At 40.5% G+C, this 27021-nt stretch overlaps 1 protein-coding gene across 1 annotated transcript in view; it reads right to left on the bottom strand.

The window, feature by feature from the left end:
- The window catches only part of LOC148045944 (leucine-rich repeat-containing protein 37A3-like), a 117291-nt gene that overhangs the window by 90249 nt on the left and 21 nt on the right, over window positions 1-27021 (bottom strand). The window contains exons 2-6 of the mRNA XM_087714418.1: window positions 26638-26717; window positions 25241-25273; window positions 6831-6902; window positions 6324-6395; window positions 351-422 (exon numbers count right to left, since the gene is read on the bottom strand). Coding sequence (XP_087570544.1) covers window positions 351-422; window positions 6324-6395; window positions 6831-6902; window positions 25241-25273; window positions 26638-26717 — 329 coding nt within the window. The remainder of the gene's footprint in view (window positions 1-350; window positions 423-6323; window positions 6396-6830; window positions 6903-25240; window positions 25274-26637; window positions 26718-27021) is intronic.

Below are 27021 nucleotides of genomic sequence, written 5' to 3'. Positions count from 1 at the left end.
GGTCTGGCACTCACAATCAAGCCTAGAACTGAATCTTAATCAACTTAGATTCCAGAGTTCAGACCAAACTCATTTAAGGTACTTCTTAGAACATGCAGAACATGCAGAGTCATCTGGTCTTACCTGGGATTATAAATTGTCCTCTAGGGAGAAAGAAAGCTGCTTTTTCAACCTTGAGTTCAAGCTCTCTTTCCCCATTTAAAAAAAATTGTGGGACAGCCAACCTTTCAGTAACAAGTCATTGATATATACACAACTGGGAGAATTAACAGCATTCAATTTCAATTTGCCGCCTCCCCCAATTTCCATCATAATTTAAACTGGTTTTGTATTTTTCTTTAGTGACTTACATAGATTCCAGAAATGGAAGATGTTCAAATGCATTTGTCTCAATGGTCTGGATTTGATTATATGAGACATCCCTGTTCAAAAAAGCACACACAACTGAAACAAAATGTCCAACTCTATCTTCATTTCTCACAGTTGCTTCATGTGTTTTTTGTTTAGCCTGTAATATTAGCTTTAATATATGATAACAAGCAAATGTGTGGTAGATTGATTAGATTGGAACAGCACTTCACACACCCCAAACTTCTTTCTGCCATTGTTATTACTTAACTCTGCCAAGTTATAACTTAATTCATGTTTGCAGTAGTATTAGTCATGGCAGCAAGTAGAACATTGAACATGGGGAATTACAACCCCAACATATAGCCAGTTTGGTCTAGCAGCATGGTGCTAGATACCAGGAAACTAAAAGTTCTAGTTCCACCATAGGCATGAAAGCCTACAAGATATCTCTGTCTGTCTGTCTGTCTGTCTGTCTGTCTGTCTGTCTGTCTGTCTGCCTGCCTGTCTCTCTCTCTCTCTCCCCGTCCATGTCCCCATGTTCCACATTTGTTGTTGTGAGAAAAATAGGAGGAGAAAGGAGTATAGTATGTACTTTCTGTCTTGAGTTTTTAATAAATGTGGAGAATACAGTGAACAACCTATCTGGAGGGCATTAGCTTGGGGAAGACTACCTTACAACTTTACAGATATCTCTCACACGCTGCTGCCTTCAAGGAAAGGCTGAAGATGAAATCATTTCCTGAGGGCTTTTGTGGACTGATGGCATATATTTTGTATAAGTTTTATTTGCAGTCCTTTTGTATTTTTGTATCTTGGTAGTCACCAAAACTCTTGTGAATGTAGCTGCATACTACTTTGTTACCTAAGCAAATAAGACACAATATTTTAAATATGTATATATGAAACATTCTTTATATCCAGAATCAACAAGAGAAATCTGTCACTGAAGTTCAAAATACTTTTATATAAAGTGAAAAGTTTTTTATGAGCATTTACAAACGATTTATCATGTTGATTAAAATTTGAGAGTGCTGACTTCTGGTTGTACTTCAGCACCACTGGTAGCCAGGCCTGTGAATACCATGGCCAGCTCTGATCTCTCCTTATTGAAGGGTCCAAATTTGGACCATAGCCACTCTGTAGGAGTGGCGAAGCAAAGGGGTACGACCTAGCAGTTAGAGGATAGCTGCATCTTCTCTCCTTGATTAGGAAAGCCCCCTCAGCTGATGACAAACATGGCTGCCATGGCAGCAAACATGGCTGCCATGAAGCCAAAGACAGCCTGAAAATCTAAGGCTGTGCAGGAGGAGAGAAAGTGAGTGGTTTGTCAACTGGGTAAGAGAACATTTTTTTAAATTGAAAAATGACCCCAAGAAATTCAATGGGAAAGCTTATGGGAATATTGGCTAGCGGTAGAACAAGCACATTAAAAAAATCAGAATAGTTAAGAGATAGAAAAAAAAATCAAGGAAAAGAAAATTGAACTCTCAAAGCGAAGACGTGGGATTGAAATATATTTTAAAAAATACTAGAATTCGATCCGGAGCTTGCTTTTTACAATTATAAACATTGCCCTATTACTAGATTTATAATTTAAAACAATTAAAATTGGACTATTAGTATTATGCAGAGAGGCAGTACCAAGTTGATGTCTGAGTGCCATCTGCTGCTAAAAGGAGAGCTGTGCAACTTTGGGACTGTTTAAATTGCTGGATTATAAGTAGCTACCTTAAAATTACTGGAGACTTATAGAATAAACAAGACTTAACCAAGTGATTCTGAATATTGTTGAGCAAATTAAAGTGACTGGAACAGATAAACCCCAGATTTCTTTTTTTTAATTGGATTGACTGTAAAATGGAAGCAAGTGGAGACAATGAAATGGAATTGGTCTATGAAGACATTAAGGATTTTATAAAAGAGCAACACAAGGAGATGAAGGAAATATTTAGTTGTTTAGATCACACAGATCAAAAATTGGAAAATGTAATACAAGGAACAACAAGTAAAGAACAGGACAATGAGGAAAACATGGAATTTCTAGAAAGAGCGGATGACACAGCAGAATTGGGAAAACAAGAAGACAACAACAAGAAGATATTAGTACAATTGATGGTGAATAAGGGATTAGAATAGAAGGAAAATATTCTAAAAGATGTGAAAAGAAAATGGGAGAAACAGGAAGACGGCAGGAGAGTGGAAAAAAGGGTTAGAACAGGTAGCCATAGAACTAGATAGTGGGGAAAATTAGAGGGCGTAGTTATAACACAGATTCAAAAGTAGGTGAAATAAAAGAATTAAAAGAAGTGTATGAGAGACAAATCCTCCATCCCCCAAAAAGATTAAAAATTTGGATGAGGGTGAAAGATATGGGATAAGGAAAAGAAAAGGAATGCAAAGCAAAATATGCTATGAAAGTATTTAACAATGTGTATGAATATTAGAACTACATAAATGGGATAACTGCCTTGTATGTGGTATAAGAGGAAAAATCATTTTCAATATATATTAATAGGGTAGTAATGTAATGTATATTATTATTAGAATTATACAGGTTGAAAAATAGTAAATTAGATAAACAGAATTTGTATATGGGTATTATTAAGTATGTATAAAAATGTGATTAACAGTAAAAAGCTAAGATTAAATAATTTGAGATTAGACCAAAAAGGAACATATTTCAATGAAAACAAGTATTAATAACAGAACAATAAGTATTCATTGGGAAAATGTTAAATATGTAAAAATTGTGATTAACAATGAATATACGTTAAATGCTTGAAAGATCATGATTGATGTTAGAAGTGCATGTTGAAATAGTGAATAATGAAAAAAGGAAGGATCATGTCTTTGAATATCATTCCCCTTTGAATGATAGGGGAAGGGGGAGGAGAACTAAAATAGAGGTAGAAATAAGAGGGGGGAAATAGTAAAAACAGATGTTAGGATGATACAACATATGGCAGAAATACGAGAAGGTTTAGAATTGAAGGATGATAGAAGTTATATGTTAGTAAAACTAAAACTGAAAATTAAAGGTCATTATTAGGAATAATAATGTATTTGTTTATTTGTATTGAACTGTATGACACCCAGGAATCAAACCATTCAGGCAATGAGATGTATAAAAATAAAAAATAAAATATTTATTTTTAAAAATTGAGAGTGCTGTTAAAATTTGATATAAAATCTGAGCCAGTGGTGGGTTCTGGATCCCATTCCAACTGGTATTATTGGAACAGGCCCAGCGTTGGCTACATGGATGCATGCAGTGCGTGCATGTATTGTAGCTGCCAGCGATGCTTCCGCAAGCCTCCGCGATGCTCCAACTGCTCAGGGAGTGTTGCACAGGTGCTGTACGCGCCATGTGCATGCATGGAAGTGCCGAAGGCTTTAAAAGACAGGTAAGGAGCTCGGGCGGGCAGGTGGAACCCGGTGCTCTGGGCAGGCTCCGGTACGCCCGTACTGGGGCATACCGCCTGCAACCCACCACTGATCTGAGCTATCATTTAGTTATTCTATTCTAAACACTAGTGCATATAAACAGATTCAGAAAAGGGGTTAATTAGTTTATTTACATGTCTGCCTGACAATATGATTTTTAAAGCTGTACAAAACTTACACACAAAAAATAGCACAGAAAACTGAAACAAGATACAGTAAAAGAAATGTAAGGTGATTTGAATTGAAATTCAATGTGTTGTATCCTACTCAATAGGAATTCTGCTAATAGGAACTTTGCTCATCGTAACACAAAACCTGGGGAGAGAGCCAGATTTAACTTATTTTCTAAAAGCTTTTCTAAAAGCCTAAGGGCCAAAATATATGGGACTCCTGATTTCACAAGGTAACATTGTTTTAGACAAAGGACTTGGAATGTTCCCTTCCTGTTGGAACATGTGGGATGGGAAGAGCAGATCTCTTGTGAGATGGTGACACTGAAGGTGATACTGTGAATCTATGTCATGCAAAATGTGATAGACAATAACACAGAAAATTGCATTGGGAATACTAGAGGGACACAGAGCATTTCACAGAATAGAACTATTGCAAGGGCACAAAATTCATAATTACCCATGTCATATATTCTGAATGGAAGCATCTGGATGTTCTTGAAGGTGGAGGGCATTTCAATAATTCAATTGCATAATTACTAAGAAGTGAGTGACCATGAGGAGATCCCCCTGATCCAGGAATGGGTGCAATTGACGCACAAGATGAAACTGTGCAAAGGCTGCACCTGGTCACAACTGACACCTGGTCTTCTAGCAGATTTCACACTGAATCCAAATAAGACAGTCATGTCCAGAGTTAGAGATTAAATATCTCCAGTTCCAGGACTTGTGGGCCCAAAACCTTTAATTTCTCGGTCTTGATGGTTTTGAGCCAAACTTATTCTTCACCATCCAGACCCCCTCCCGTGCCCCAATGTCTAGACATGGGATAGAACCTTGATAGCTTTATTCAAGTGGAAAGGAACAGAGAAATACAATTAAGTATAATCAGCAGAAGTTGCAGTATACTTAATCTTTATTGAAGCACGCAATAATTAATGCATTGCTCAACCAACCACTGCTTACATAAAGTTACTATAATCAATATATGAAAAAAATAATGGTGACAATTTGCTTTAATGATCTTAAAATAGATATCAACATAGAATGAGGTGTATGACAAGGTGGTACAATATCACCTACCCTTTTCTCAGCATGCCTTGAAAAAGTATTTTGCAAACTATACTAAACAAAAGATGGAATACAACTCAATGGTGCCTATTTAAATCACTTGAGATTGCAGATGATGATGTTATCTTCTCACAAGACCCAGAAGAGCTACAAAAACACATACAAAGCTGCACAAAGCAGGAGAACCATTTGGCTTAAAAATACACATATACCTTGCTCAACCGATCTCAATAAAAGGTGATACAATAAAGGAAATTGAATGATGTGTTAAATATGGTTGGCAGGCATTCAGCAAGCTAAGCATAATTTTCAAGAACAACCTCCCCAGTAATAATATCTTCTTTTCTTCACTACTGATTCGGTAGCGGAAGCATGCTATAGTCATTATTGGTACATACTACTTTCTGGTAGTAGCCAACATACCAGCAGATAGCCCAGGCTCTGTGTCACCCCACATTCACATAGCATGTTGTTATCTGCTAAGAGCTTCCACTTGAATGTATTGGTTTTACATTTAGGCAACTTTCAACCCACTATACCTATTTCATTGTATACATGATGTACAATGACAATAAAGCTATACTACTATACTTGGGTCCTCCAAGTAGCATAAGGAAGGCCAGATTCTTCAGCCATATCTTCCTTTAATGTTATTCCTTGCTTGATGGTTTCCTTCTTCCTTCTTTTAATTTAATTTTGTTCTTGCATAATCTAAAGAATATTTGTTCTTGCCACATAGCTATTCCTAGATCTGAGTCAGCTGGTTTGGGACATATGTCTGTTCAGAGGATTTTAAGGATCATTCTCTTGCTTAGTTCTCTTAATTCTCTGGCATCAGCTACTACATCTCCCCTGATATTAGTTGGAGCAATGCCAACAAGAGAATATATTTTTTCAATGGTATAGGTTTGAGACAATCTGTCACTAAATATATTGCTTCATTGATCTAATCTCTAAGTAAACTCACAAGTAGGGATTCATATTCAGTTATCTAAGGAGCAACACCTATTCACAACTCCCTCCCAAAACATAGCGAGTCTGCTAACAGCCTTAGTGCCTCTTCCTTCTTTATGCTCAGCTAAGTCTCAGTAATACTCAGCAAATTGACTGCTTCAGGATTAAATCCAAAATTAGGGTTTGGACCTTATTATACACCTACCTAATATTCAAAAACTCCAGCATGCCCTAGTTGTCAGAAATTTGATCATTAGGAATTTCACTCACTTTAAGAGTGGGACAGTACCTTGGGAGCTGGCAAGTAAGACACTACTAGAAACAGAAACTTACAGGTGAACGAGTAAAAACAAGCCATCTAGAGATGTATTGTCCAGCCTCCTCAAGCTATTGTTCTTGAGAATCCTAAAGAGATGGAAGAAAATTTAGAACAATATACTGACAAAATCACAGCCTTTCACTGTGGTTAAAGATGGTCACCATGCTCTTTTTACGAGTCCACCTGTAGTGGTAAGACACTTTTGATGCATAATCATTAAGGGCAGGGCTGTCAAACGCATGGCCTGCGGCTATGGGCCAGATCCATCACACATTGGCCTGATTTAGTGAAGGGGAAAAAAGTCCTGATACATCACATCACACTGCTGTGACAATGCAAGTTTGATACCCTTGATCAAGGATGTAGCAGGCAGGGAGCATTCTCCCTTTACATCTAGCTACCTCAAGGATGATCTAAGGATCATCTGGGATGATCTAAGCCCAGGTCACAGTAAAGAAGGGGATGGGAATGCATATTTCTTCCACATAAGTTACATAGGATGAACATGAGAGTATACTCACAAGAACTCAGTCAAAGGATAGGCCCTCCACACCCATTTGTCAATGGAAGAAATTGCATTTTCAGTGAAATCCCTGGAGAGGAAAAAAATAAATACAGGAGAATATAATATAATATAAATGGATAATGACAGGTGAGAATATCTTGAAATAAACATCACATTCTAGAGTGTAAGTAAACATCACATTAATCTGACACACTAAATATCTCAAGAGACAACTCGATCCACCACAGAACTTTCTCAAACTCAGACACAGAGCTTGAAAGAAAAGCAGGGAAGGAGCATCAGGTGTGTTTCCCCTTAGACATATTCTCATCTTTATTATTCATAAAAATAGAGAACCTGTAGCAGCTCTAAGTTTCACAAAACAACAGCGAGAGATGTTGACAGTTACAGTCACCTCTGGAAGGTCACAAGTTGCCTAGAAGTAGACTGTAAAATGAAATATTAGGAAGATACTGATCCGATAGTATTTCTTGACTTGGCTCTACATTGGTGAAAAGAGCTGCCTTGCCAATTTCTGTTAAAAACTACAGCAAACATTAAACTAAATTGAAATGTGTGAACATAAGATTCTTCTAAGACCATATATACACAATGCTTGTCTGTATTCTTATCAAAATACAGCAAATCATGTTGGAATTATGACTTCATCTTCTTTATCACCATACATATTTTCCCAATTTCTAGATATATCAATAAAAATTGGAAGGCTGTGGGTTTTCATGCCTAAGGGAAGCCTAGAATTCAGAAGTTTGTGATTTCTAGCTCAGACTCATAAACTTAATACTAAATTGATTTTTAATGTAATAAAATAGATGAGGTTCTAGTTTTATTATTTTATCACCTCCTTCTAATATGTATTGATATCACCTACTGAGTCTATGTGGATGATTTTATATAATATATGTGCCTATGTTTCTAAATAATATAAGTGAAAAAAAGTTCTTAAAATTTGATAATTATTTTTTTGATTTTTGTTATTTGATAAGCAGTACTTTGTTTTTTTTAAAACTCCCTTGGACTTTTCTAATAAACTTCTTTCTTGATTGAAAATTAATCTTTGAATGTGCTAATTAACACAAAGGTCTGTTTTATGCCCATCTGCCTGTACTGTGCAGAATAAATATCTATTTCAGGCTATTGTTGAACTAGGACTTCTCTGGGTGTTTTGAAGAGCTATTAAGCCCACGGAGTTGTTGGGTCCCATTTCCCATTACTTGTAGTTAGCATACCAATGCTAAATGATGCTAATGCAACAATTAATTGTAATATTGCCATTGCACTTTGTTACAAAAACATTCAAGCTGGTTGCTACCTCATCTTTTTGATGCCTATACTTTGACTGACCTCATAACATGAAGAGCCAAATTAAGCACAATCACATTATGCAATGTTTAAAGCTTATCTATGATTGAATCCACCATGTTTCCCCAAAAATAAGATCTGGTCTTATTTTCTTTTAGGCCCCAAAATAAGCACCAGGTCTTGTTTTCAGGAAAAGTTTTATCCGTTTACCTTAGGACCACCACAGCCAGGGGTCCCATGTCTACACCTGTTGCACCACTGCCCAAACTCTACAGTCGCTCACCATGTGGCTCATCACACTGGTGCCACCACTTGAAGCAGAAGGCTATATGGTGCATTGTGTTATTGTACACACAAGCAGTGACATGGCACCAAGAGCATTGCAGCATCTTGACACAAGTGGCAGCACTGGTGTGATAAACCATGTGGTGAGCAGCCACAGAAGTTGGGCAGCAGCATGAAAGTTGTCAGGGTGCAGGAGGCCTAGCAGTGATGGTCCTAAGGTAAATAAATATGGGTGCATGAGGCAACTCCACCCCCTCACTCCCTACCCCCCACCTTAGCTTGATTTTTAAGCATATGTTGCGCCACCACATACAATCAGACAGTGGGTGGGGCTTAAAAGGTAAATGTAAAGGTTCCCCTCACACATATGTGCTACATGCGGTGCTCATTTTCATTTCAAAGCTGAAGAGCCAAATCGCTGTCTGAAGACATCTCCGTGGTCATGTGGCTGGAATTACTAAATGCCAAAGGCACACAGAATACTGTTATCTTCCAACCAAAGGTGGTTCCTATTTTTCTACTTGCATTTTTACATGCTTGGCAGAAGCTGGAACACGTAACAGGAGCTCACTCCATTACACAGCGTTAGGAATTCAAACCGCTGAATTTCTGACCTTCTGATAGACACACTTAGTGTCTTAGCCACTGAGCCACTGCGGCCTTGCAGGGTGAGCTTAACTAGAATTTATTGTTGGGATAGGGCTTATATTAGAAACATATGTGAAAATCGGGCTAGAGCTTATTTTGGGTAGGTTATATTTTCAGGGAAACATGGTATATATTGTACAAAACCCAAATTGAAACATGAAAAAATGCTCATCTGATTTCACAACAGTCAAATTCTAAGCCATAGTTTATAAACCAATGATTTCACCAAACTGGCTGCCAAAACAAAAGGAGTCTCAATGTAATTAAGCCCTATACTTTTCAGGAGATATACATCTTTCCACATTCATGCTTATTGTGTCTAGGAATGTCCATCTTCCTCTCACTTGTAACAAGAATGTCTCCTCTTTAAAGTGGCCTTTTCCTCCCAATTTTAGCAATAGCAGTAGACTTATATACCGCTTCATAGGGCTTTCAGCCCTCTCTAAGCGGTTTACAGAGAGTCAGCATATTGCCCCCAACAATCTGGGTCCTCATTTTACCCACCTTGGAAGGATGGAAGGCTGAGTCAACCCTGAGCCGGTGAGATTTGAACCGCTGAACTGCTGATCTAGCAGTAGCCTGCAGTGCTGCATTTAACCACTGCGCCACCTTGGCTCTTTTAGAAGTATGGAGTTGCCTCAAAGTTCTAAATACTCACAGCATGACAAACTTATATTCATAATCAAATTGATCTGGATTAGGCACATGGTAGAGACGAGGAGAATTGGTAGTCCTGCTACAGTTGAGGATTTCCAAGGTACAACGGCATAAGGTGGGACACAGCTCTATGGCTAGGTTTGACCTCTTAAGAGGCACTAATAGAATCCAAAGGAATACAAGATGGGTAGTGGAGGCAGCAATATATTCCATGCTGCACATTTGACTCCAGGCTTGGAATATGGCAGCCAAGAATGGAATTTATCAAGCAAACAATTATGTTGTTACCAAGCAACCGCATCTACATATGTTAAATGTCATTCCACATGGAGGCTGCAGGAGAAGGCCACCACATTCTAAGAGTTCTATTTGGTTGTAACATCATTTTACCATGATTCCTGACATAGAATTGTCAGAGCCATGGCAGCAAATAGGAAGTGGTCTCTTTTATAGATAATGAGTTTATTTCATGAGATCACTTTTTTGGGCCAGAGTCACAGTGGGGTCACAGTCATATATTTCAATGGGAAAATCAGATTGTAAGGCCTGGCTATCATTCTCCAACTACTAAAACACATCACTGCAAATTGCCTAAAGCGAAAAAAAATGGGGGGGGTGGGAGTTAAGCAGTGGAGGGGGGAGGATAGGTGGACCTAGACTTACAGCACTCTCAGTATATTGCCCCTAACAATCTGGGTCCTTACTTTATTGACATCAGAAGGATAGAAGGCTGAGTCAATCTTGAGCCTGTCAGGATCAAACTGCAGACTGTGGATAGATTTAGCCTACAATAGTGCATGTAAGATAATCATTCTCAGAAGAAAGGGCATAATATAATGGAGTTAACTATTTCCTCCCAGGTACTTTTTAATTGTGACATCTGAAAAAGCGTATCAGTGAGGAAATCCCCCCCCCTGGCAAGTAACTGTATGAACAACTGCGGGTACTCTTTCAAGGCTGAAAGGCATCACCCAGAATTGGTAACAACCTAAGGGACAATAGAAAACTGTTTTCCACTCATCACCCTCTTTAATTCTTACTCAGTAGTACGCTTCTCTCAAGTCCAACTTAGTGAACACTCTTCCCTTGAACAGGTTTCCTTGCATGACCTTCATAAGGGTCAGAGGATATATGTTTACCTCACAGACCCCATTAATCCCCTGAAAATCCATGCATAATCTCAAAGACCAATCTTTCTTTTCTTTGAAGAACACTGGAGCTGCTATCCTAGATTTTATTGATTGGATGAAGCCCCTAGCTAGATTTTTATCCATGAAACTTCTGAGCTCCTCCATCTCTCTTGGGATCATTCAATACATCTTTAGTTTGGGTAATTTCACTCCAGGCAGTATTTCAATAGCATAGACACTGAGGTGATGGGGAGGGGTAGTATGTCTGATTCCCACTCACTAAATGCTTCGGATGCTACGTCTTGGCATGCTTTTGGAATGGTTGGCTCCCCATTAATAATAACACATCAGATGGTTCTCCCATTTTACTCCCACAATCTCTGGGCGATTTACAAAATCATTTTAAAATAAGTAATATTCCAAAAATATAAAATAAAGAGGATAAAAAGGCAAGTAAAAAAATCTGGATGGGAACACAGAAAAATAAAGATGACCAAGTAAAAATTCTTCCCCAAAAATCATCTTTAATTGGACTTTCAGCTCTTCATGGAGAGGTTAATTCTTCTGCTTCTCCGCGGTCAGAGGAACAATTAGCAAAAACAAAAAAAGATGGGGGGGGAGAAGATATGTTTTCTGTCTGTCCACCTAAATTGATTCCCCAAGATCATGAAGTAATTGGCTTAAAGAATTGTTTTTGTTTTCCTGCTGGTCAGGAAAATTCTGTTTTCTCTGAACCGGCCGCTTCCCTCCCCCCACCTCCCCCTGATCAGAAAGAGTATGTGACTGCTTCTGGCAAGCCTCAGCAAGCCTTCTCTAATATCAGACAGAAGGCTACTGAGCCATATCATGATTTTGTTAACAGATTGCAGGATGCCTTTAAACAACAAATAGATAATTCTGAACTCAGATGGAGTTGTTGATATTTTTAGCGGAAGAGAATGCTATTTCCGAATGCCAAAGGGCAATTATTGGTCTTGGGAATGATCCTGATTTAGCAGATATGATTAAAGTATGTCAAGATATAAGAACAGCCTCTTGTTGAACTAATTTGGAATGCCGTAATCCAGGGAGGGTTATGTCTGCAACCTACCACGGCCTTTTCTATCAAGGGTCGAAGCTAAAAGCAAAATGTCCAAAGTTATTTCATTGGTTAATTTGCATTCACTTAGTCCTTTTTTGATTCAGATTTATGTTGCAGAATTGAATCCTTTTCGTAAGCTGTTAAATCATTATATGGATGATATTTGAATTGGAGCCCCAAAGATACAACCTAATTGGCTTTCAGAAATAAAAAAAAATTAAGTGTTTATGAATTGTAGATTGCTCCAGAAAAAATACAACTTCATGAAATGTTACAAACTTTTTTTGCTCCAGTTTTTTGTTTTGTTTAAACGTACAGGAAAGTATTTTGCTAATTAATTTCTGGCAGTTATTAGGGACCTTTACTTGGGTTCCTCTGTATTTTTCTCTGCTGGTATATATTTGATTTATTGACCAAAGGAAAACAGTCTGGCGATCTCATTGTGGTTTTTTTCCCCCCGCAGCCCTTGCCACAGTTGAAAAGATTTTGAGCATTCCATTTGTGGATCATATAAATTGTCAGCTAACTCTTTTGATGTTTTTTAAACTGCCTACAGGAATGTTAACTGTATTATTAGAAGACAAAAATACCCCATCCCAAAATGTTTTAACCTTAGGACATACCTCAGTTTGTCGTAGAAATTGTACTGATTTGATTAATATTATTTTTCCTATTCCAAAATCTGATTTTCAATTTTATTTTCAGAATAATTTATCTCTTCAGTGTGCTTTAACTGACTACATGGGCTGTATTTTATATCATTGTTAAAACTGTAAAAAATCAAATAAACTGCGTAAGACAGACAGACATTTTGGACACCACTGCTGTGATGGATTTCTGAAACCTACAGTTGCCCAAACCCTGGGAAGTTTAAACAACTGTCATTGGCTGGCTGGGCTGCCGGAGCTCCTTAAAAGGCAAACTCCAGCAGCCCAGCCAGCAGAGCACAGTCACTTACTCTTGCAATAAAAAGTGCTGAAACTTACTTGCGCCTCGTGCCTGCTGCTTCTCACCAATCTAACACTGGTGACGAAGGACAAAGGGACTTCAGAACTCTTGTTGGACAAGCAGCCATTTTGCACAAGGACCAAGATCCTGCACCACAACACAAGATGGTATCGCAAGCATCCCCTGCACCAGCGATCTTCGATTTGCAGACAGAGGACTGACACACATACATGGGGCGATTCCGGATGTTCCTGGAAGCCAACGACTACGAGGACCAGCCAGACAATAGGAAGCGGGCATTATTCCTAACTTTCTGCAGAACGAAAATCTATAAGATGGCACAGACATTGATTGCCCCAGCAGACATAGAGACTGTCGCATGGACAACCCTACAACTCGCTCTGGAAGACCACTACATGCCAACTCCTGCCCCCATGGTGAGCCGGAACGAGTTTTACCACCCGCACCAACGAGGAGGATAGCCAGTGAATGATTTCGTGGCCAGCCTCTGAGAAATCATAACCTGGTGCGAATTCATCAACCCAGAAGAAATGATGAAGGACCAGATCATCCTAGGAATGAGGGACCTCTCCTTGCAAAAAAAAAACTGCTAATCAGAAGGGGAGTCTCATTCAAGGATGTGGTTGAGGAAGCCCAGGCAGCTGAGTTGTTGGATAACTCAGCAGTGCACATAAGGAAAACCCGTGGGGTACACCAAACATTCAGAGAACCTGACTGGGCATCTGAAGTTCTGGAGTATGATGATGAAGGGGACCATGCCAATGCCATCCACCACGTGTACCCAGAGAGGAGACAAAGTGCAAGGGACATAGAGGGCAGGCAGCCATGTTGTCCAGGCTGCATGGTATTCCATTCAAGAGTGATGTGCCTTTTCCAGGAAGTCATCTGCCGTAGATGCCAGCAGAAAGGTCACATTGCAGAAGCATGCAGAGCATCCCATCCCATCCAAGACCCTCAGCTCCGCAGGGGAGACAAAACAACCCATGACCCAGTCAACAGCAGAATAGGTGGAGAGAGGAACAGAGGGAGATCCATCACACCACTGTGGGCTACTCAGACACCTACAAAGGGGAAAGGTTCCATGCCACGGTGACCATTGAAGGGGGACAATGCAAGTTGGAACTGGACACAGGATCATATTTTACGATCATGTCCTGGCAGACAATTAAGAAATTGAACCCAAAAGCCAGCAAGAAGCTCCTCAAACCACCAAATGTCCGGCTCAACAACTACTAGGGGAACCAGATCCAGGTCCTAGGACAAATGGAGGTCAAGATGGTCTTCCACGAATTCCATGACCATCTTCCCCTCATGGTCATCGCCAGCCACCAACCGTCCCTACTGGGAATGGAATAGTTCAAGCCCCTGGGGCAAGACATCACCGGGCTGCATTGAATCTCAATCCACGACCTGGATCCGCTACTGCCAGAGTTCACGGATGTCTTTGACAGGGGCCTAGGTAAATATATGGGGAAAACCATTTCATTTAACCTAGAGCCTCATGTAACTCCCATCAGGCTCAAATCCCGAAGAGTCCTTTTTGCTCTACGACCCAAGGTGGATGAGCAATTGGACAAACTAATTGCCCAAGGAATCTTTGTGCCGACTGACCACGCGGTATGGGAAACCCCAATAGTCACCCCCATGAAGCCAGATGGTTCCGTCTGCCTTTGCACAGATTACAAGTGTATGCTGAATAAGGTCTTACAGCAAAGCACATACCTCGTGCCAGTTGTGCAACATCTGTTGCATTCCCTGGGAAGCGGGAAAATATTTTCCAAACTGGATCTGGCCCAGGCATACCAACAATTGCCTGTGGACCAAGCCACTGCAGAAGCACAGATGATTGTTACCTAATGGGGGGTCTTTCAAATGCACCAGACTGCAGTTTGGAGTCAGCGTAGCCCCAAGACCGTTTAATGGATCAGCTACTGCAAGGAATCCTGGGGGTGGTGCCATACTTTGAAGATGCATTCATCTCAGGGGACTCCATAGAACAGCTGATGGAATGTGTGCGCAAGACTTTGGGAAGGTTCAAGGGGAAGGGACTTAAAGGGAAACCAAAGAAATGTAAAATTGGTGTGAGGCAGATAGAGTTACTGGGATACCTCATAGATGGATCTGGCATCCACCACCCCACTGACAGCAAAGTAAAGGCCATTAGAAATACCCCCACCCCAAGGAACAAGACAGAGCTCCAAGCCTTCTTAGGACTATTGAACTTTTATTGTATTTTTTTACAACAGAAGGCCACTGTTGCTGAGCCGCTGCACAAGCTCCTGGGAAAGACAGTGCTGTGGACCTGGGGACAGAAGGAAGACCGGGCCTTTGCAGTGGTAAAAAAGCTCCTGTCCTCCAACAATGTGCTTATCCTGTTCAACCATACTTTGCCAGTTCAGATCACCTGTGACGCCTCCCCCTTTGGAGTTGGAGCGGTCCTCAGCCACTACCTACCAGATGGATCGGAGGCTCCCATAGCCTATTACTCCAAGACTTTGTCCCCAGCTGAATGCAACTACAGCCAGATCGACAAGGAAACCTTGGCTGCAGTTGCAGGGATTAAGAGATTCCATGAGTATGTGTATGGCAGACATATCATGGACCATAAGCCACTGCTGGGCTCCTCGCCTGAAACCAAAAAATCCTGCCATACATGTCCCCAAGGATGACCAGATGGGCCATTTTCCTCACAGCATACGACTACAAGTTGATCCATGGAAGGACATCAGCCATGTCGATGAACTCAGCTATTGCCCCCATCCCCACTGCCACGGTACTACTAATTGACGTCGACCCAACAAGCCCAGTCACTGCCAGGAATATCGCTGAGCACACACACAAGGACAAAGGGTTGTGAAAGGTTCTAAACTGGGTGTTGAGGGGGAGGCCACAAGAGAAGCTGAATGAGGAGTTCCAGAGCTACCAGAGTAAGCAAGCAGAACTATCAACTATCAAGGGTTGCTTGTTGTGGGGGGGAGAGAATCATCGTACCCCAGAGGCTGTGGAGGTGAGCCATTGAAGCCCTCCAAGAGGGTCACCCGGGGATAGTACAGATGAAGACACTAGCCCGGAGCTACATCTGGTGGCCCAATATGGATAAGGACATCACGGAGTGGGTAGTCACTTGCAGACTCTGCCAGGAGACATGACTAGCCCCACCCGGGGCACCCGTGCGAGAGTGGGAAGCAGCCAAGAGACCGTGGTCACACATCCACATCGACTTTGCGGAACCAGTGGAAGGGCAGACGTTCGTGATCATGGTGGATGCTTATTCCAAATGGCTGGAGGTCGTTATCATGCAATCAACCATAACAGAAGTTACCATCAGAGCTCTCAGGAAACTTTTCACAACCGATGGCATACCCGACACCCTGGTCTCTAACAACGGCCCACAACTGACCACCAAGACAATGGAGGCATTCCTTGCAGAGCAAGGGATCCGGCATGTTCTCATCGCCCCATTCAATCCGGCGAGCAAAGGACAGGCCGAGCAAATGGTGAGGCTCACGAAAGAAACCCTCACCCAAATGGGACCAGAAAGTTGGCAGGAAAAGGTTGACCAATTCCTTTTCACCCAACACATCATAAAGAAATCTATGCAAAGTCAATACCTGCAGAACATTGAAGGAAAGCTAACAGGTCAAGATCAGGGATATTGAAAAAAATGAAGATTTCATTTTGGCTGCCCAAAAACAAGCCTTGCAGACCAATTCCATGAAAGTAAAAATTCAACATGTCAGTGACAATAGGTAGCAAATGTCACTGAGAAAGATAAAACAGTGGATCATCTTATCAATTGCTGCAGTAAAATTTCACACACTGATTATCTACAACTGGGGTAGTCAACCTTTTTATACCTACTGCCCACTTTTGTATCTCTGTTAGTAGTAAAATTTTCTAATCGCCCACCGGTTCCACAGTAATGGTGATTTTATGAAAACCTAATGAAAATTTTTAAAAAGTCAATTAAATTTTAAAAAAAGGAAAGTGTTTCAGTATCGGACAAAACCCCTACTGCCCACCATGAAAGCTGGAATGCTCACTAGTGGGCGGTAGGGACCAGGTTGACTACCACTGATCTACAATATCATGATTAAGTTGCCAATATCTGATATTGGAAGCTTGCCCAGATACATGGAAATTTTGAACTTCTCAGACCTAAATATTCTGACTCTTGGGGGGGGGGGGAATTACCTTACTTGGAATTGCCTATATACAGAAGAAAAACACAGCCTGTCCCTTTCGAGCAATCAAATGTCTCTGCATGTTTGTATGTGTGAGAGAGAGGCGGGGAGGGACAGAGGGGAGTAACAAGAATTGCAGGCAACAGTGTTTGAAAAGGTTTCCTCTCTGTTGTTTCTCTTTTTCTCTGTCTGTCTCACACAGAGAGATATTTGATGAGAAATTGTGGAAGATAACCGGGTAAGGGGACTGACCCTCCCCCTACCTCAGCTCAGCGTGGCACCCCAAGGCCCAGCCTCTGTGTGGAAACACCCAGCCAGCCAATGCAAGAAATGGGCTCTCTCGCAGTGCCTCCTCTCCCATGTAAAGTCATCTGGACTCGACACCACCACCCCTTGAATGCCAGTCTCCAGCTCAACATTTTGTAAATACTCACCCAGCCCGGCTCAACCTGTCAACCTAAGACTCGAGGTCTGCGCAGTCATGAAGCAGGACTGGCATGGCGGCTTCTTGCCTTCAGAGCTGCTGCTCCTGGCAGCTGAGATCAGTAGGTCAGACTCAGTGAGCCAGATGTGCTGCAGACATGTTGCTGCCACCACTCAGGAAGACAAGAACGCCTTGCCAGTCTCAGAAACCAGGGATACTGCAGGCATCCCAACCACCTAAAGGCCACCCAAATCCCTGGGTTGTTTGCAACTCGAGTGAGCCACACAGCCCTCCCAACCACTTGCCTGCCCACCACATCTCAGCCTGCCAATCACTGCCCCAAACGAAGCAGCAGGAAGGAACTGGCCAGGGCGTCCACTGTGCATTTGGCTCATCAAGTCTGGCATGCTGATCTTGGCTGGCACCAGTGGCTCTGTCCCGATCCTGGCCACCAACGCTGCAGGCAAGAATTGGCCATGCAGATCCCACTTCAGGGCCATCAGATGGAGCCTGCACCAGCTGCTGGTCAGAGCTCCAGTGCCAGTCCCCCTGCCCCCAGTCCCTGGTTGACAGGTTGCTCGACCTGGGACTCATGGGCCGATGCCGATCCCTGCATCAGCCACCCCACATTTGCTGAATAGGAATTTGGGGACTAGTCAGGCCAGATGAGTGTGCACAAAATGGCAATCTGGAGACCGGGACTTGGGGGGTGTCGAGGCCAGCTAATTCATGAGGGAGAGGAGGCGCTGCAAGGGAGCCCATTTCTTGCATTGACTGGGCGGGGATCGCCCAGTTCAGTATGGGCCTCAGGCAACATACTGAGCAGGCGCTAAGCTGCAGATGGGGAAGGATCAGTCCCCTTACCCGGTTACCCTCTGTTGTTTCTCAGTCCCCTAACCCGGTTACCCTGTGTGTGTGTGTGTGTGTGTGTATGTGTGTGCATGTGAGAGATAGAGATGATGGAGAGGAAACCCTTTCAAACAGCGTTGCTTGAAATTTTTACTTCCATCCATCATTTCTCTCTCTCTCTCTCTCTCTCTCTCTCTCTCTCTCTCTCTCTCTCTCTCTCTCTCTCACACACACACACACACACACACACACACACACACACACACACGATTGCTTCCAAGGAACAGGCTGCACTTTACTTCTACAGTAAGCACACACTTTCCATAACCATCTTTTTCTCAAGCAGCAGCAGGGTAGAGGGGTCAAAGCCAATTCCGACCGGCTGGACGGCTTTCTGCCTCATTGTAGCAGCAGCCTGAGCACCAGAGCTCAAGGCCTGGCGGAGTGCAAACTATAATTGCTGCCACAAGGTGAGCTGAGGAAGAGTGGGGCCCTCAGCTGCAAAGTTGCCTGGCACTGTGGGCCGGGCTGGGCTAGTAATAGTGCATCAGAAACATCTCCAGACACCCGGAGAGATAGAATTCCCAGCCCTCGCTGGCTCAGCTGATCCATGGGCCATGGTTAAGCCATGAGGGGACCGCACTCATTGCCTCCTGCAGCTGAAAAAACATACAGTAAGACCTCCCGGAAAATAAATCCAAGTACTTATTTTCAAGCCTAAAATCATCAAAAAAAAATCATGGACCATGGGTTGCCAACCGCTGCTTTAAAGCATCCAGACATACACATATGGTCTGTTTTATTGGACGATAGGTGAGTTTAGCTGCAGGCCAAGTTGCACACAAAGTAACGTTTAGTAAGGACACAACATTCATAGAAGCAAAACTGCAAACAAAGAAAGGGCAAAGAAATCAGAGCCTTGCCAAAAGTAACTCAGAATGTAGAGGCAAACCGGGGGAGGAGGGAGGTTGGCAGTAGAGAAATCCAGCAAAGATATGAAATTATTTTAATTGGAAACCAGGCACTCTCTTTGCTGCACAGCTGCAGTTATAACTGAATACCTGGAATGCAAAATCAACAAAGAAAAAAAAAGTGCACCCCAAAAATGGAAGATTACACTGCAAAATAAGACCAGCAAGTTGAGATCAGATGCAAGCAAGCTAGAACAGATGAAAAAGAAGAAGCTGAAGAACAAGAAGAACAAAGAGTACCTAATCTAAAAATATCACTTAAAAACAAGGAAGATCAAGGAAGCACTAGAAATAATAAAGCAATAAATAACTCAGTGGCTTCTGTTTCTTTTCCTGACTTCAGATAATTTTCTGAGATTGGGGAGGGGAAGATGATGATCTTACTACAAAGCTTTATCAAAGGTTTCAGATGATCGTGACATGTGAAATGAAGAAAATAGAATGTTTTCCCTGAAAAAAAAAATAGTCTTATACAGCAGAACCTCTGGTCATGACCGTAATCCATTCCAGGACTTTGGTTGGCACCCTATTTGGTAGTGACTGGAAGCAAGAATGACTGGGCATGTGCACACACACACATACAAAAACAAAAACAAAAAAAAAGGGCATGGAAGGGGAAATTGCTCCGGCAGGGAAAATTGCTGTGGCTGTGATTGATCACCATCCAAGGATGTGTTCGTGAACAGAATGAAACATTTAGCGGATTTTTTGGTCAGCACCCGATTTGGTTGTGGTTCCACTGTATAGCTAATTTTGTTATTTTGCTATCAAATGAGTATTGTTTTATTCCCAAGTCTTTTTTAATATGTTACATTTTTATTTTGAACTGCAAATATGAAATCTCAGACACACTGTGAGTCTTATTTCACTTCCTTATACTTTTTTATGTTCTAGATTATAGTCATAATTTAAATTACAGATATGAAAACACCTGATACTGTATTCTGCATTTGGATTATCTAAAAATATTATTGAAGATTTTATAGAGATGCAATAAATAAATGAATACATACATAAATCCGCTACACCAATGTCATGTGAATGATCTACACATTTGCAAAACATCATTCTGGCACCAGGAAACCTATAGATTTTATCATTGGTAACCACTTGGGCCATGAAAAATAAGACCCTTAGCCCAACTCAGCTGCAGTTGCTCCAGACAGGAGAATTTCTGAAATGTTTTTCATCTTCAGGATAAGCATAACAATAAAAAAGGTACAAGTCAAATAACATATTTAATATATTTAATAATAAATAGTGAAAAATATGATTAGTATTCCTCTTCCTCTCCTGAACTTCTGTAGATATAAAAGGAATAAAAAGATGATATTACAACGTGTTTATAAAACTACATATTCTAGAAAGTAGAACGGACATGTTGCTGCTAAGAAGCAGAGAATCACCAATATTGTCACTGTTTGCTTTTCCTACCAGCTTTTCCTACTGGTGCCTATCTTGCTAAGAGCTTTGTGGGTACAACAGACTGCCTCCTGGGAAGTGAACTCATTTACTGAAGTAGCCCAGTTTCCTGGGTGGGCACAGAACATGGAGCTGTAAACTAGCCAGCCACATGTTGACCTAGTATCTCAAATGAAGCCAGTTTAAATATGGTTGCTAAGAGGACAATTTGGATCCTGAGAATATGAACAATTCTAGGAGCTGTTCTAAGAGAATTTTAATACAGAACACAGGATGAGGACCAATTTTATTTATTTATTTATTTACAAACATACAAAATACACATACACAAAACTTAGATTTACACTATGTTTACACAATACAGTAAAAACAGGAACCGAGCGTTTGTTGTAATAGCAATATCAAATCGATACAATTCTCCTTATGTTATTTCCCCTTCTAGTATATTTTATTTGCATTTCAACATTTTTAACCCTCTTATTTTACTCATCTATCTGCTATATTGAGTGATTACCTCTAATAAATTTAAATTCTCTTGTATGCGTGCGTGTGTGTGTGTGTGTGTGTGTGAATTCTCCTTAACTTCTATTTTTGGACTTTATTGACTTCTTTCATTGATCCTTGTTTCTTTCCTCCATCCACCTATACCATTTTTCCCATATCTGGTAATATTCTGTTTCTTCTTTTCCCTGATTTCTTTTGTTAATTTGTCCATTTTGGAACAGTTCATAACCTTTCTTATTATTTCATCTTCGCTTGGTATTAATTTATTTTTCCATTTCTGAGCAAAGGCAATCCTCGCCGCCATAATTATGTATAAAATTAAATACTGGATTATTATTTTTTTATATTTCACAGTCATTATTCCTAGTAGAAAAACTTTTGGTTTCCAATCTATTTTGACTTCTGTTATTGACTCTAGCAAATTTTTAATCCTTTTCCAATACTTTTTAGCCACCTCACATGTCCACCATACATGATAATATGTTCCGTGTGTTGATTCACATTTCCAACATTTTGGGAGGTATTTGCTGAGATTTTTGCTAACCTTACTTGAGTCAGTTGCTGTCTGTAAAACATTTTGTACTGGTTTTCCTTGTATGCATCCGATAGTGTCATTTTTAAATTTGTCCCCCCCAATTTTTCCCATTTATCTAATTCAATATTGTAGCCAAAGTTCTGTGCCCATTTTACCATTTGGTCTTTCACAATTTCTTCTTCCATTTCATACTTAAGAAGAAATTTATATATTCTCCCTATCATCTTTCTTTCTGAGCTTTGGATTATTTTATGTAATTCGTGTGGTTCTATTTTGATGCCATATAATTTAGTATCATTAGTGTGTTTAGTTTTGATTTGCAAGTAGGTTAACCAGTCAACTTTCATGTTTTGTTCTGCCAATTCCTCTTTTTTAAAAAAAATTCCCTGTCCGTTAATTAAGTCTCTGTATCTTAACACTTTATTCATATCTGTAAAATTTGGGTGCATCGTCCTTTATGTGGGGGATAGCTAATTTGGGATTTTCACATAGTTTTTTTTTTAATTTTGAGCCAATTTTGCAATAACACATTTCTAATTACCGTAGATGTTTTGAAAATATTTGCGTATTTTATTTTTATCATCCCATAGGAACGTATGCCAACCTGCTAAAGTCAAGATTCTTTTATTCTTTAACTCTATCCAGTCCTTCACCCATGTTGTTACTGCTAATGTGCTCCCAATTTTTAATGCTAAGCCTCCTTTCTGTTTGCTCTCTTGCATTGACTTTATTTTAATCCTCGCTTTTCGTCCTTTTCAGCTGAACTTAGCAGTTAGTTTATTTAATTCCTGAAAGAAATTTTACCCGGATTAATAGGTGTGACTTGCAACAAAAATAAAGTTCTTGGTAAAATATTTGTTTTAACTGTGGCTATACGTCCCATTAGTGATAGCTGAATATTTTTCCAGCTTTCTAAATCTTTCTTTATGTGTGTCACTAGTTTATTAATTGTTGTCTTTAATTGTAGAACATTTTGCTGATACCCAGATTCCCAAGTATTTCACTTTCTTAGTTATTTGCATTTTACTTACTAATTCCAATCCCTCTTCTTGCTTTTTTGTCATATTCTTAGTTACCATTTTTGTTTTACTTTTATTAATTTTTAATCCTGCCACTTTGCTATATTCTTCTAATTTTTGGATTAATTTTGGATTGGATTCTAGTGAACCTTCTAAAACAAATACTAAGTCATCGTCATAGGCTTGGGTCTTATATTCTTCATTTTTAAGTCTTAAACTTTTATTCCCTGGTCCTTCCTAATTTCTTTGAACAATATTTCCAGAGTTAGTATAAACAGCAAAGGAGAGAGGGGGCATCCCTGTCTAACTCCCTTTTTTATTTCAATCTTCTCTGTTAGTTCTCCATCCATCAGAATTTTGGCTGTCTGTGTACCATAAAGTTTTTCTTTGAAGAGTGTTCGAAGACTTCAGTTAGTCCAGAATGCAGCCACGCGAGCGATTGTGGGTGCACCTAGGTACACCCATGTCACACCTATCCTCCGCGAGCTGCACTGGCTACCCATTAGTCTCCGAATCTGCTTCAAGGTGCTGGTCGCTACCTATAAAGCCCTACATGGCATCGGACCTGGGTACCTGAGAGACCGCCTCCTGCCGATTACCTTCCTCAGACCGATAAGATCTCACAGGTTAGGTCTCCTCCGGATTCCATCTGCCAGCCAATGTCAGCTGGCGACTCCCCGGGGGAGAGCCTTCTCTGCTGCAGCTCCAGCCCTCTGGAATGAACTCCCCGTGGAGATCCGGACCCTTACTACTCTCCCGGCCTTCCACAAAGCCACTAAGTCCTGGCTGCTCCAGCAGGCCGGGGGGCTTGTGAAACATCCAGCCCCACGGAAATTGTGAATGTTGCGTCTTTTTTAAAGTGTTGTCTTTGTCTATTTATCCCCTTTCCCTTGTCTATTGTGAGCCGCCCGGAGTCCTCCAGGAGTGGGCGGCATACAAATAAAATGAAATGAATGAAAATGAATGAATGAATGAACTTAGGAGTAAAACACACTATATTCCCAGGGGTTTATTTGTGAATTGGTTATAAAGGTCAGGATATGTATTTTTGAACCAAACTCAGAATTGTAACAGGCAGAACATAATTCTATATTACATACTGAGATATTTTAACGAGGCCTTTGAGTTTCTGTTTGTCTGTTTGTTTGCGTTTCACTTCCTACACTTTTTCAACAGCCCTGGCATCTTTTTCTTTGGTGTGCCAACTCAGCCTCATTTCACACCTTGCAGTACTTTCTCTCCTGAGTAGTATGGCTAATTATTAGGATGCTGTACTGCAGGCTAACTCTGCCCACAGCCAGGAATTACATCTTGTTGGCTCAAGGGTGGCTCATCTTTCCATCCTTCCAAGGTCAGTATTGCCCCAATAATAATGCCCCCATATTGTTGGGGTGTTATTCTGCCACTATAAACAGCTCAGAGAGTGCTGTAAAGCACTTTAGGGTGGCAAAGAAATCTAAGTGCCATTGCTTTTGCTAAATCTGTTGCAAGATCCTAGCTTCTTTGCCAGAAAGCAGCAACTGACTTCTAAATCTACATTTCTAGATTCTATTAAGCCAAGCTAATATGAAAACATCATTATATATTTTAACATAGACCGGAAAATATGATCTCCTGAATTGGATATATTAAGAAAATCTGGAATGTCAGGTATTCATGTACAAATTCTTATGTTCCCTTCCCAAACTGCAGTGTTGCTAGGCTAGATTTTTCAGAAAGGACCTATATTTTGTCTGAGGATACCTAATTTTTCATATTCACAAAATATTCATTTGCTTTCTACGTCCTGAATTCTAGCAAATAATTCTAGGAAGGGAAACTCAATTCCATCTTCATGCAGTATTTTTATCCATTTGAGTTAGAGAGGAATACTAGTTTTATTGTTTTATGTTTTATTTTGGATTGTAAGCTATTTTAATTGTATCATGCTCTAGCAGAGGACTTTATTAATTTATCAAGCATTTCCACTTCTAAAAAGAACCATTTGTCCATACATTACTGTGAGTTTTCTGACTGTTCTTCAAAGAGTAAATATAGGATCCAATTAAAACACAAATGCAAAATGGAAAAAGTTTTGACATTCTGGTCCTTACCTGAGGACAATAAGTGCTATAGTCTAACTTCAAGTAAACAAAAATATTGTCTCAGTTCCTTAATCTCTGCCATGACCTTTAAAACCATCCATTTGATGTGGTCAAAAATGTCCAATGGTTTCTTTCCGAAATTGCTAATCTTTTAATATGAAGGTTGCTTTTGCTCTTTTCTAGTTTTCTCATTCCTTTTCCTATTTCCTACTAGAACTTCTTTTTTTCTAAGGTTTTACACCTTAAGTAATCTATAAATGTGGATCAGAAGATGCATTCTGAACCACTTCAGAAATTCCTAAAAGAGATATAATCCTGATTTGCACACTGCAACTACTTACCTGTTCTTTAAAGTTTCTTCGTCTGAAGAAGTGCTGATAGAGAAATTAAAAGCAGAATTTAGTATTGCTCTGGCAGCAGTTGAATGTTTTATCTTCACCTGGTCAGCTTAGCCTAGTCATTTATCTGTTTATTTATTTGATTTAATTGCCACCCATCTTTCCTAAGCAATCCTGGGAGGTTTACAGCATAAAAGATAAATATTTCTAAGATTATAAAAACGGCTATAATCAAAGACAAAGTTAATAAAGACAACTAAAAGATAAAAGATGGGGAGAGATGGAGGAGGATGTACAGGGGGAGAGATGTGGGTTTGTCTCTTAATTCACCAACCACCTCGAGTGAGATGCTCTCCAGCTGGGGCCCTTAGCCATCGGCCAGAGCCTGGCCTTCAGGTCCTTATGGAAGCTCAGAAAGGTGGGAACTCATCTCACCTCAGGAGATAAGATGTTCCAAGCGGGGGGGGGGGGGGGAGAGGCCAGAGCAGAGGTGATCCTTCTCCTGGACTCTACCGGCCAAAATTCCTTGACTGTCGGGGCTTGCAGCTTGCCTCTTCTGCTGGCATGGGTGGGGTGGGGTGGCTTCAATGGGGTGAGACTGTTCCTCAAGTAACCTGGATCTATGCCATGTAGGTCTTTAAGGATAATAACTAATACTCTGAACTGCATCCCCAACCAAACCAGCAACCATTGCAGTGGCGTAACAGGGCCCCCAAGAACTGTGTGTGTGTGTTGCAGCAGCACTTGTACCAGTAGACACTTGTATGTAAGCTTGGTTTTTGTATGGTCCTCCATGCCCTGGATCTATCCTTTTAGTCCTTTGTTATGGAATGCTACTGCCGTTAGGCTTGCAAAAAGATGTCTTTAATCTCACCGTTTGGTCTTTTCTGTTGGGTTTGGAGGAAAGTCAACTTCATATTTAAGCCTTCTTATCCAAGCCCTGCCCGAGGTGGAACATACTTTGCAGGTAAATGAATTTGTGGCAGAAGAGATCAAATCTCTTTTGTGCCCAGCATCACAAGCCTTGTGCAAGGCATGTCTCCAGTCCTCCATTGTGCCAGCAAGCAAATCAAAAATGTTAATTTAATTTTATACTTGCTAAAATATGAGGAAAATATAGTTACATTTGAAAATAAAATACTGCATTGCAGGGGGTAAGCATCTATAGACATAGTATAAAATACTAATATATTCAAAATTATGAAATTCAATGAAGTACCATAATTTATTCTTACAATATCTTTACCTCTGCTCAGTTACTCAATTAGGTTGGAAACAACATTCTAAGAATGTCTAATAATTTCATCACAATAAAAAAGCTGAAGCCTTGTTATGGTGCTTGAAAATTTAAACAGGAAAACAATATTAGTGACCCTTTTGTAGCACATGTAATTACTTACAGTTTTTCCACAGAATGAACTTCAGGGATTTGTAGAGGTCTGATAAATAAAGAAAAGCAGAAAAACCAATAAATATAAGACTACAAAACAAAAACAAAACCCAGTCTTTTCAGTCATCTCCTTGAGATGTAGCACCATCAGTTTCAGATATTCTTTTTCCATCCCTGCCTCCGAATGAAAGCACAGGTACTGATAGCCTTCCAAAAGGCTTAAAGAGAGAAGGGTTGCTGAATCATTTGGGGGGAGGGTATTTCATCAGGTAGGGACAGCCACAGGAAAAGTCACACTTCCAAGCTTCCACTAAGGGGCAAGATTTCAGGGAAAGGACCTGGAGCGTATCTACCCTATTTGAGTGGTAGGATGGGCAGGGAGAATTGATCCCAC

The sequence above is a fragment of the Thamnophis sirtalis genome, unplaced genomic scaffold (assembly GCF_051295495.1).
Source record: "Thamnophis sirtalis isolate CommonGarterSnake01/CBP01778 unplaced genomic scaffold, rThaSir2_p1.2 scaffold_4, whole genome shotgun sequence".
Taxonomy (NCBI): domain Eukaryota; kingdom Metazoa; phylum Chordata; class Lepidosauria; order Squamata; family Natricidae; genus Thamnophis; species Thamnophis sirtalis.
Note: the sequence above shows the minus strand (reverse complement) of the source record. Positions and strands in the feature narration are given on the sequence as shown.